This window comes from Trachurus trachurus (assembly GCF_905171665.1).
Source record: "Trachurus trachurus genome assembly, chromosome: 18".
Taxonomy (NCBI): Eukaryota; Metazoa; Chordata; class Actinopteri; order Carangiformes; family Carangidae; genus Trachurus; species Trachurus trachurus.
The window spans coordinates 5,142,977-5,155,498 of NC_139909.1; the positions used below are offsets into that span (position 1 = coordinate 5,142,977).

Consider the following 12,522-nt stretch of genomic DNA (forward strand, 5'->3'; position numbering starts at 1 on the left):
AGCGCCCCCCGGTGGTAACAGGAAGTCAACACAGATTACGCTAACATGAATTAATCGTACATAGTTCGCCCCAGCAACTTCGTTCCACTTCTGATACATGTGAAACAAATCGGTGAAGCTACATTACGAACGCTGTGAGGCTACGGCTAATTTCCCCCGTGTGGCGGCGCCACGTATTGCGGTCCATCAGAAACGAACTCCTCCTAGGGGTTTTGCCCGATCGGCTTCATATTCGCTACACATCATCCTCAGACCGCCCTGATTACAGCTTGTGCTCTGCAGGTCGGTAGGTCAAAGGGCGTGGCCACTGTGGCCGCCGCCATTTCTGATGCCTCGCCATGCATACACGGGCTGCTCTATCTCCCACGTACTTCATCCGAACTGCTTCAAAATTTATGTACGTGATCAGACACCCGCCCTCTACACCTCCATTTGATCGTACGCAAGCTCGCTCAACTCGCCCCCTTGTGGACACAGGAAATGCCATATTTTACATCGACATTGTCCGATTTGCTTGAAACTTCACATGTGTGATGAGGTCACGACCCTGAACGCAACTACCCACATCTCGTTACTGCCCCCTGGTGGACGAACTGTAAACTTGCCGTAAATCCATCGTACATTGTCCGATTTTCTCGAAATTTCACGTGTTTGATGAGGGAACGACCCTCTACTGGCTGCCGACGTCCGGTGGCGCGCGGGGGTTTCGAAGAGCGCCCCGGGGGTGGCGGGGACCGGGGGGTCGTGGGAGCGAGACGCCGAGTGGCGTGGAACGAGGGCCCGTCATAGCCGCTTGCGGCTTTAATTTTATTTTATTATTATTATAAATCACATCAACAGAAACTTAGAGTTAAATTAAAAATGTGACACATCAAGTCAAAAGTGTGTGATGTTTCTATATCTAATGAGTGTTTTTCTCTCCCCGCTGCAGCCATGAGCCGTCAGTCGGTGACGATGATGATGATGATGATGATGAGTCTCGGGCTCGTGCTGCTGTGGTGTCCGCGCGGCGCCGAGGCGCGAGTCCGGCTCAACTCCATCAGGACGGTGATACTGAGGGAAGGACACGCGCTGCCGGTGAACCGCAGCACGTGGGAGCCGAGTCTGGACCTGACGGTACGTAACAAGAACCAGATCACTTATATCTGATACACAGGTTATTACAGTGCAATGTATGGAAGATCAATACTGCACAGTTAAACGTTTTTTACACTGCAAAAACTCAAAATCTTACCAAGATCATTTGTCTTATTTCTAGTCAAAATATAATTTCTAGTCAAAACAAATCTTATTATAGTAAAAATAAGACTCATCACATTAAAAAGTAGCTTGTTTTTAGACATTTTTCAAGCATATTTTCACTTGAAATAAGTAAAAAAAAAAAAAAATCTAATAGTGGAGCAAGTTTTTCTTTCTTATTACAAGCACAAAAAACTTACTTTCTACTTATTTCAATTGAAAGTGAAAACTGTCTAAAAACAAATTAATTATTAGGTGATGAGTCTTATTTTAAGTGGAAAGAGATTAGTTTTGACTAAAATTGAGACATTTTGACAAGAAATAAGACAAATATTCTTGGAAAGATTTTGAGTTTTTACAGCGTGCGTGTCTTATTTTGGAGCTATTAAAGTAACAAATTAAGTTTAACAATGTAAGATTGTGTGACATTAAATCCAGATTAAGACCGAATCAAGATATAAAATATGAGACCAATATTCTGATTTTGTATGTTTCTGATTCAGTTCATTTAAAAAAATAAAAAATAAAGTTAAAATGTTGCAAATTAAAAGTAGAAAATGTAAATAAATGTAAAATCTCTCTCTTTCTCTGCAGCTGTACCAGTGCATGAGCGACCTGGAGTGCAGCGAGGGCAGCTACTGCCACGCCCCCTCCAAAGGCCCCGCCCACTCCCGCTGCCAGACCTGCCGCAAGAGGAAGAGGCGTTGCCACAGAAACGGCATGTGTTGCCCGGGCAACCGCTGCAGCAACAGTAAGATTAATATTTAATTTATTTCATAGATGTTCGTCTTAGATCTTGACATTTTCCTACAAATTTTCATATATTTTCATAAATCTGACCTGAAAGCAACTCAAGTTAGAATATTTAACTATCTAAGTATCATAGACACATAGATACCATGAATATACACTGCAAAAATTCAAAATCTTTCCAATAATATTTGTCTTATTTCTTGTAAAAATGTCAAATTTCTAGTCAAAACTAATCTCTTTCTACTTAAAATAAGACTCATCACGTAAAAATTAACTTGTTTTTTAGATAATCTTCACTTGTTTCAAACAAATTTTCATTTGAAATAAGTAGAAAAATCTGCCAGTGAAAGCAAGTTTTTTGTGCTTGTAATAAGAAAGAAAAACTTGCTCCACTGTCAGATTCTTCTACTTATTTCAAGTGGAAAATATGATTGAAAGAAGTAAAAAGTGTTAAAAACAATTTACTTTTTATGTGATGAGTCTTTTTTTAAGTAGAATGAGATTTTGACTAAAAATAAGACAAATATTCTTGGTAAGATTTTGAGTTTTTGCAGTGTAGATATGTCATCACCTCATGGATTTAGTGTTTTTACCATTCATGACATTGAATCGAATCAAATTCAATACAGTTGTGTTTGACATTAACCATTGACCCCCATCTTTAACTATTTCCTCTCCTTTGCCCTCAGATATCTGTGTTCCCGACGTCGACAGTTTTGTGTCTCAGAGGATCCCAGACTCGGACGGAGAGATGAGTCCGCTGTCAAAAAAGAAAGGATGGAGGAAGAGAGACAGAGCGGACGCTAAAGGGGCGACTGTTAGAGGTGAGTTTATTGCTTCAGAAATGTCAGTTTCGTGTTTTTCGTTTTAAAGGGATAGTTATCATTTTTTTTAAAGTGGGGTTGTATGATCTACAAATAGCCCCTAAGTACTTTAATTGCAGTAGAAGACTCTCTGCACTCCTCCCGTTAGCAACGCCAGACCCAAAGAAACGGCCTATTTTCACTGTATGTTGTAAATCTCTGGGCAGGGCTATTATGGGCTGGCATTGCACTGCAAAAAGTCAAATATCTTACCAAGAATATTTGTCTTATTTCTAGTCAAAATGTCATTTCTAGTCAAAACTAATCTCATTCTACCTAAAATAAGACTCATCACATTAAAAAGTAGCTTGTTTTTAGACACTTTTTACTTCTTTCAAGTCTATTTTCATTTGAAATAAGTAGAAAAATCTGATAGTGGAGCAAGTTTTTCTTTCTTATTACAAGCACAAAAAACTTGCTTTCACTGGCAGATTTTTCTACGTATTTCAAGTGAAAATTAGTTTGAAACAAGTGAAAATGATCTAAAAACAAGTTAACTTTTAGGTGATGACTCTGAGTCTTATTCAAAGTGGAAAGAAATTAGTTTTGACTAGAAATGAGACATTTTGACAAGAAACAAGACAAATATTCTTGGAAAGATTTTTAGTTTTTGCAGTGAGCTAACTACTATCCCTTTAATGCTTTTTACCTAATTGGTCGTTGTTAACGCTTATTCTGTCCATCTCTCTTGGTCTCTCCAGGTCAGGTCGGTGATCCTTGCCTGCGCTCGGCCGACTGCTCGGACGGCCTGTGCTGCGCTCGCCACTTCTGGACTCGCATCTGCAAGCCGGTGCTGCAGGAGGGGCAGGTCTGCACGCGCCACCGCCGCAAGGGCAACCACGGCCTGGAGCTGTTCCAGCGCTGCCCGTGTGGCGACGCACTCAGCTGCCGGACGCTGCGAGACCCCAACGCCAAACCCTCGACACCTTCATCATCTTTGTCGGCGTCCGCGTCACTCTTAGCAGCTGCAGCGAAGTCCAAGTTTGCATCCTCTTCCTCTTCATCTCGCCACTCTTCCCCTCACACGTCTTTGCTGTCTTCATCGACGGCAAAGTCCTCATCCTCGTCGTCGTCGTTATCGGCGGTGGCGAAAACGAGACTTCACGTGTGTCAGAAAAACTGATGGAAGGCCGAACGGACGGACAGAAGGAAAGAAAGACAGAAGGAAAGATGGACGGACGGAGGGGAGGCGTTCGTTCCTCTCTCTTCTCTCTCTGCTCATGACCGAACCCCAAAACCAGAGGGAGCGAGAGGCAGAGACCGAAGAAGACAACGAGAGCAAGACTGAGAGAAAATGGCGGATGGGAGGGGTGAATAACCATACCTGTTTACACCCCCACCCCCCCTCCTCCTCAAAACTGTCCCAGTGTCTCCATGCTAATTCGCTTCCTGTCAGTCGGCATTCACACAACACAAACTCTTTGTGGTTCAGATCTGGTTTCCTCTCGGTGTCTAGACGAACTGAAACCACTTTTTTATAATGAAAAAAATCCAGTTTGACCCCATTTGCATCGTCGGGACAGGAAGCAGCGGGCTTTGGGGATCGTTTCAAACAAAACACACTGCAGAAATGACTAGAAAATGGAAAAAATTAAAGGTGTTTTTATTCTCACAACTATAGAAAATGACGTGCTTTCACTACCGGTCTATTAATAACTCATTATACTGTCAAAGATGCTGGATTGTACTGATATTTTTCTACATTTCGTTGACAGAATTAGTAAAATCCCCCAAAAAATGTTGAGGTTAAAGTTGTGATTCTTTCCTCTCGGTGTATAGACGAACTGAAACCACTTTTTTTATTTAAAAAAAAAAATCCAGTTTGACCCCATTTGCATCGTCGGGACAGGAAGCAGCGGGCTTTGAGGATCGTTTCATGTGCTGGTAGTTTTGAAAAAGCCAGAAATGACTAGAAAATGGTAAAAAAAAAAAAAAAAAAAAAAAACTACACTGCAAAAACTCTAAATCTCACCAAGAATATTTGTCTCATTTCTAGTCAAAACAAATCTCATTATACCTAAAATATGTATATTTATACATATACATACATAGTTATACATAAAAAGTAGCTTGTTTTTAGACACTTTTGACTTTGACTTTTTCATTTGAAATAAGAAGTAAAATCTGATAGTGGAGCAAGTTTTTCTTCCTTATTACAAGCACAAAAAACTTGACTTTTCTACTTATTTCAAGTGAAAATTTGTTTGAAACAAGTGAAAATGATCTAAAAACAAATTCATTTTTAGGTGATGAGTCTTATTTAAAGTGGAAAGAGATTAGTTTGACTAGAAATTAGACATTTTGACAAGAAATAAGACAAATATTCTTGGAAAGATTTTGAGTTTTTGCAGTGTATTAATAACTCACTATTCTCTCAAAGATGCTGGATTGTACTGATACAAGCTGATGGTGTTTGAGTTAGCTAAGAAATTCACAAAGTCACAAATTTAGCCGTTTATTCCACATGTGGTGAATTTTATATTCAGTTTTCAATCCAAAAAAATGTTGAGGTTGAAGTTGTGATTCTTATTTATTCTCTGTTCTCTGATATTGGAGGAAGACGACGGTGAGAAAGAGCAACAGAAACCATATTCACTCCCTAAAGGTGTGACGTATTTGCTTTGAGGTTTGCACTGTTGTGATTGTGAGAGTTATTTTTCTATGAGTTGTTCCTGTATATTTTGGATGGATGTTGGTTGGTGTAATTATTTGTCTGTTTATGTTGTCACTCTGCCCGGTTTAGTTTATTTGGGGGTGTTATTTCCACTACTTTTCAGATGTAAACATCTATAATGTTAGACGGTCTGTAAAAATCAATCAAGAAGTGTTTGTGATTAAAAGGATTGTTCATTTCCAACATGTCTGTGTTATTGGTTTTTGGGACAAACTTAAGTATTTTGTGTCAGATTCTTTACTAATGTGTAATATAATAGTTGATGCAAAAGTAACTTAATGTTCTTAAACTACCAAAAGTAAAAGTAAAAGACTCCATAATGAAACTGTAATCCATGCACAGTGTGGTCGATTTCAATTAGTTTTTCTTTTTTTTAATTAAAATGTTAGAATATTTTAACTGAGCTGAACATGGTTGAAATACGCTGGCAGGATTGTCCAACATTTTCCACTTTTATTAAAGAAAACAAGACTAGAACTAACATTTAACATCAGAGGGAAATAAAAAAAATAAAAAGGTCTCCATCTGTTCGGCCCACATGTGTCTAAAACCTGGCGGTAAGTGTTTTTCTCAGTAGCTGATGAAAACTGTTGATAAGATTAACAAAGAGGAAAAGACGTCCCCACGGGGAAGTGATCCCATCTGAGCAGATAAAAAAGTTATTTATGACCACAGAGTTAAAGCTCAGCCTCAGATATTTAACTGTTTGCAGATCTAAATATCTGTCAGGCGTGCAACAGATGAGTTCTGTCTTCATCTTGTCAAGGAAAAACTATTTAAAAAAACATGGTCTTGTCTTACAATTAACTTTCAATTCTGTCAGCTCTGATTTACTTTTAATTAGCTGAGTTATACGTTCTCTTACCTTTTAAACCTTCCCGCTACAATTGGCTAATGGGAAACTCGTAACTTTCCTCATTGTGGCAAAACCTACGAGGAATTTCAAATTTTTTTTTTTATGTTGTTTTTATGTAGAAAATTACATAAAGTGCAAGAAATAGAGGTTTAATAATATTTTTTTTTAATCTGCTCTAATGCAATTTACAAACATTAGAGCAGATTTACAAACAACTTACAAACGGCTAATTAGCAGGCTTGCTAACGGGCTAAATTTACTTTGCTAGCAGTGACTCAGCATAATTTCTAAAGCCAAACAGGATATCATTAGATAACTAATGTCCATGTTGTTTCGATGGTTTACAATTTATATAAAAAAAAACCAAAACAACTAAATCCTGTTCATTATGTCGCTACAAGCTATTGATGTGCTAGCATTAGCCTACTTTAAAAACCCAGCTCACTTTTGTGTTATTTTTCCAATACATCATTCCAGTGTTTTTCATTCAACACTATTGTTACATCCTTAACAATCCCTACAATCTTTGGTTTTTAAAACACATTTCTTTTGCTCCCGTCCCCATGACTCAGCTTCAACTATCAACAGATGACAAATAACAAGTTTCACTGACCTTGTCTCGTCTTTGCTAGCAGCTATTCCACAGTTAAATGCAGCGTTTGAACACTGCAGCTCTTTGCTAATCCTCATTTGTAGTGGGTTTTTTTTTCTTTTCTTTACTGTAGCTAATGATTTACAGAGTAGATAATGTGTCCTGTTTACACGGGGCTCAGATATACCTACATGTTACCTTACAGGCATGTCTCTGTGGCGCAACCGGTTAGCGCGTTCGGCTGTTAACCGAAAGGTTGGTGGTTCGAGTCCACCCAGGGACGGGACAGTTTTTCACATCTCGATGTATCATCCCAATTCTATACAGAGAAGGACGACCCCAAGAAAATACATGTTAGAATAGAAAAATACAAATTCATACCATGTGAAGCACATAGTTGTTAGCTTTAAAACTCAGATGATCTGAAATATGGAATTTATATTTAGCATTTTATACATTTGAATCATAATGAGGACATGCGGATAAAATGAATATGTACTGTAGTAATGTGTGCAACTTTTTTTTTGTTTTTGTTTTGTTTCTCCAAACCTTCCTAGAATAGATTTTGATCTTCTGGAGTCTCACTGAAAACAAGAGAGAATGCGTATGTGTTTCCTTTTTGTGGTTGATAGCTGTTGGGCATCACTGTCCTTAGTTAGTTAGTTTGGCTATGGTTGTTATGAAGATAACACACACACACACACACACACACACACACACACACACACACACACACACACACACACACACACACACACACACACACACACACACTACTTTTTTTTCCATGCTTCTGTGCAGTGTGTTTCCCAGCTTCCCTATTAGTGCTCGTTCAGTATAGGTCAGTGACACACACTTATCTGCATTATCGTCACTTTGCCATCTGTGTTTCCCGGTTTCCTTGATGTCACAGCTTTATTTCACACTCACCGTCTTCCTTGTTGTTTCCAATGATAATAGGATTACAAAGGTGAAGTACATCAGCGCATACTTTCTGCCCTGAGTCACCGATTAGTCATCTGACGTTGAGGCCTTCTGGTTAATGTTACATTACTTCACTGTATTCAAATGTGTGTGTTTACCATCAAACGTGGGACATGCTGAAATGACAGCATGTGTGTGGTGAAGCAGGCAAATGAGGACTTTACTGTAACGCACTACGAGGACTATGAGGACGTCACAGTTTTTCTTAATTGTATCGGCCAATTTATCAAAATTTTCTCTAAACGGTTAAGTGTAGTTATAACAAGAGTTTCATACATGATTAAAAACAAATTATTGTAGGTTTGAAAAAGGTCAAACGTCGCCAAAAAAAAAATGTATTAGTTCTTGTGTCAGTTCATTGTCCAGTGCCACCAAAATTGTTATTTTTTGAACAAAATTGGTCATAATGTAAAGATGGTTTTTCACCAGGATGGTCAAAAATTATGATTATGATTTTTTTTTTTTTACAAAAAACACAACGAAAAACCTTGATTTTTGTACTTTACTCTTTTGCACACATGTAGCAAATCTTAAATGGATGATACATTTTGATTTGTAGTTAACATAAAGTACTTATTCAGAGATTTGAACTAAATTTTTGGAAAAATGCAATTGAAGTTAAATGAATGAGAAAAAACCATAACACAAGTGCTTCATATTAACTTTTATCTGTTTAACGATGAATTTTGAGCAGATGATGGTGTTTCTTTTTCAGGCATGGGCAGTTCTGTCTAACTTTATTGACAAACTGCTGCTACACATTGACACTGAGGCTTGAAATGTCCCTTTAAATGTAATCTGCAGGGATGTTCGTCACTTTTACAGCCTAATAAAGTTACAGAGCGACGGACAGATGGGGGAGGACTGGTTATACTTTAACCAGTAACCTCCAATATACACACACACATGTACAACAGCCCATAAATTAGACCAGGAAGTATCTCCGCTCGTCTCCTCAGGTAAAGTAAAGCTGGTAAGTCTTGCATTTTGAATAGTGTAAATTGATTACAGAGTTGATTTTTAACCTTTTTTATAGCAGGTGAATCATCAGCGGTTATGTTTTATCATTAAGTGCCAACTTCTCCAATAGAAAATGACATGAAAGGAAAAGAAAGCTCTGCATTATTGAACTCTGCCAATTTTAACTTAACAACATTATAAAACAACAATATAAAAACACAGATTATAAAATAGCGAATATCTAATCAAAGCTTGAATTTTTAAAATCCTGCCTCCTTAGATGGATCCTGAAAGCGAACACAGGCGCCATGGCAACAGTCTTGCTAATATCCTCAGTGGGTGGAGTCGCCAACAGGACGGCGGCGGCGGCGGAAAGCGGAATGTGCTGGCATTGAATGTGCTGTTGCTCGGTGACAGGCAAAGTGGGAGGAGCTCTGTGGGGAATGCTCTGATTGGTGGGTAGAAATCTCTTGACTGTCTTTAAAACTGAACTTAACTTATTGAATTAAATCGCGTAAAGTACCGATAACAAGATGGAGAGTAAATTTAGCAAAGTACGAAGAAAATGTGAGTGACTAGCGCTAGTACGTTAGCCTACCCACTTGCTAGACCGTTAGCCGTTAAATACTCTTCTGAGTAGCCAAACAAGTTTAAATTTAAACTTATTGAATTACATCATGTATCTACTGATAACAAGATGCAGAGTAAATTTAACAAAGTACGAAGAAAATGTGAGTGACTAGCGCTAGTACGTTAGCCTACCAACTTGCTAGACCGTTAGCTGTTAATTACTCTTCTGAGTAGCCATGTAAACAAGTTTAAAACTAAACTTGTTGAATTAAATCATGTAGCTACTGATAACAAGAGGCAGAGTAAATCATCATCATGTAAAGTAGCTACTGATAACAAGATGGAGAGTAAATTTAACAAAGTACGAAGAAAATGTGACTAGTGCTAGTATACCAACTTGCTAGACCGTTAGCCGTTAGCCATGTAAACAAGTTTAAAACTAAACTTGTTGAATTAAATCATGTAGCTACAGTAGCCTACTGATGACAAGAGGCAGAGTAAATTTAACAAAGTACGAAGAAAATGTGAGTGACTAGCGCTAGTATGTTAGCCTACCGACTTGCTAGACTATTAGCTGTTAAATACTCTTCTGAGTAGCCATGTAAACAAGTTTAAAACTAAACTTGTTGAATTAAATCTTGTAGCCACAGTAATAACAAGATGGAGAGTAAATTTAACAAAGTATGAAGAAAATGTGAGTGACTAGCGGTAGCACCGACTTCCTAGACCGTTAGCCGCTAGCCATGTAAACAAGTTTAAAACTAAACTTATTTAATTAAATCACATAAAGTACTGATAACAAGATGAAGAGTAAATTTAACAAAGTACGAAGAAAATGTGAGTGACTAGCGCTAATATGTTAGCCTACCGACTTGCTAGACCATTAGCTGTTAAATACTCTTCTGAGTAGCCATGTAAACAAGTTTAAAACTAAACTTATTGAATTAAATCACTGATAACAAGATGGAGAGTAAATTTAACAAAGTAGGCCTACGAAGAAAACGTGAGTGACTAGCGCTAGTATGTTAGCCTACCGACTTGCTAGACCGTTAGCCATACTCTTCTGTAAACAAGTTTAAAACTAAACTTATTGAATTAAATCATGTAAAGTAGCTACTGATAACAACACGGAGAGTAAATTTAACAAGGTAAATAAAATGTGGGACTACCGACATGCTAGCCTGTTAGCTATTAGCTGCTTCTCTGAGTAGTTCTTGGTTTTTAACACAAACGTTGGACATTCGGCAGGTGGACATGAATTCCAGACGGGTACCTGCGTTCCCGGCGTGTCCGTGACGACGGAGTTCAAGGTCCTGAGACGAACTTTCCCGGGGTATTTCAGACGACAGGGGGCAGAGTCAGACCTGCTGCTGAGAGTGATTGACACGCCGCCGCTGCTGCTTCCTGAGGGCCCACAGAGCGTGCACGCGCTCTGCCCCGAGGGCGTGCACGAGCTCTGCCCTGGGGGCGTGCACGTGGTGGTGCTCGTGGTGAGGGCCGACGTGCCGAAAGATACCGCCTACGTGGAGCGGTGTGCGGAGGTGCACATAAACACATACACACACACACAAACATGAATTATTCAGAGGTGAGGGGGAATACCTGAAAACTGTAGGTTATTAAAATAACCACAGTAGCCTATTTAAGATGCACTATAAAAGTATCAATAAACTGTGTCAGTTCATTGTGCAGTGCCACCAAAATTGTTATTGTTTGAACAAAATTGGTCAAAATTGGTCATTTAATTTTTGACCACCATGATGGTCAAAAATTATGATTATGATTGTTTTGTAAAAATTGCAAAAATTACATCCTTGTGAAAATCAAAATCAAAAACAACAAAAAACATCCCACAGTAATAAAGATTCTGTGGAAGTTTGATTCATTTTTCTTTCTTTCTTTTTTTTTAAAACAAAAAACACAACAAAAGGCTTGATTTTTTAACTTTACTCTTTTGCACACATGTAATACATCTTAAATGGATGAGAAATTCTGATTTGTAGTTAACATCAAACTACTTGCTCAGAGATTTGAACTAAATTTTTGGAAAAATGCCTCTCTCAGTTGAGAACTGAAGTGAAATGAATGAGAAAAACCATAACATAAGTGCTTCATATTAACTTTTATAAACACACACACACACACACACACACACACACACACACACACACACACACACACACACACACACACACACACACACACAAACATGAATTATTCAGAGGTGAGGGGGAATACCTGAAAACTGTAGGTCATCAAAAATAACCACAGTAATTAAGATACACCACAAAAGTATCAATAAACTTCATGAAAATTTTAAAATTAATTGATTAGCAAGTGAAAAAAATGGAAAACTCTGTGTTTCTTTCCTTGCTTATTTTTTTTATTTCATGTGGATATCGTTATAACATCAAGAAGGAAATATTAAGAGTAGAGTGTCATTAAATATTGATCAATCTATGATAACAGATTTTTATTCAGATCCACGAGGGGCTAAATGTTCCATCATGAATTATCTATGAAATACAGATGTGTTTACTTCTTTACCATCTGTAAATGAAACTTCACTCCAGTAGAAAATTTAAAATATTTTCTTTATTTGTACTAGAAATATATCAATAAGTATAAATTTACTAAAAAAAGAAGTTACTCAAGTACAAGCATCAAAACTTTGTGTTAATATGTTTGTGTCTTGGTGTTCAGAGTATTTTCGGTCCAGACTGGCGTCATCACGCCCTCATCGTCCTCACGCATGCCGACCACCTGAAGAAGGTGGGTCTTAATCCACCTGGTTACCAAACGGAGGCTGCTGATTGGCCGGGAGCTCTCTCCAGTACGGTGGTGGGCGGAGTCTTGTGCTTGGACAACAGCAGCTGCGATTGGCCGTCGATCACCGGACGACCGCTGAGAGACCGACTGCTCGACCTCTCGGCCAGGAACCATCACAGAGCTCTGAAGGTCCACACAGAGGCCTCACTCTGACTTATTAACCCAGACCTTAAAGGGATAGTTCAACATTTTGGCAAATTGG

General features: G+C 38.5%; 2 protein-coding genes across 2 annotated transcripts; both read left to right on the plus strand.

The window, feature by feature from the left end:
• Positions 1–966: 966 nt before the first annotated feature.
• LOC311002254 (dickkopf-related protein 2-like) lies at positions 967–3,978 on the plus strand (the record flags this gene model as incomplete). Its single annotated transcript, XM_083993551.1, has 4 exons — positions 967–1,116; positions 1,834–1,990; positions 2,682–2,816; positions 3,557–3,978. 4 exons carry the CDS (start codon positions 967–969, stop codon positions 3,976–3,978), a joined length of 864 nt encoding a protein of 287 aa, XP_083849677.1.
• A 5,223-nt stretch (positions 3,979–9,201) lies between these two features.
• On the plus strand, positions 9,202–12,473 carry LOC311001476 (GTPase IMAP family member GIMD1-like; the record flags this gene model as incomplete). Its single annotated transcript, XM_083992564.1, has 3 exons — positions 9,202–9,376; positions 10,740–11,032; positions 12,135–12,473. The coding sequence occupies 3 exons, from the start codon at positions 9,202–9,204 to the stop codon at positions 12,471–12,473; spliced, it is 807 nt and encodes a 268-aa protein (XP_083848690.1).
• Positions 12,474–12,522: the final 49 nt, after the last annotated feature.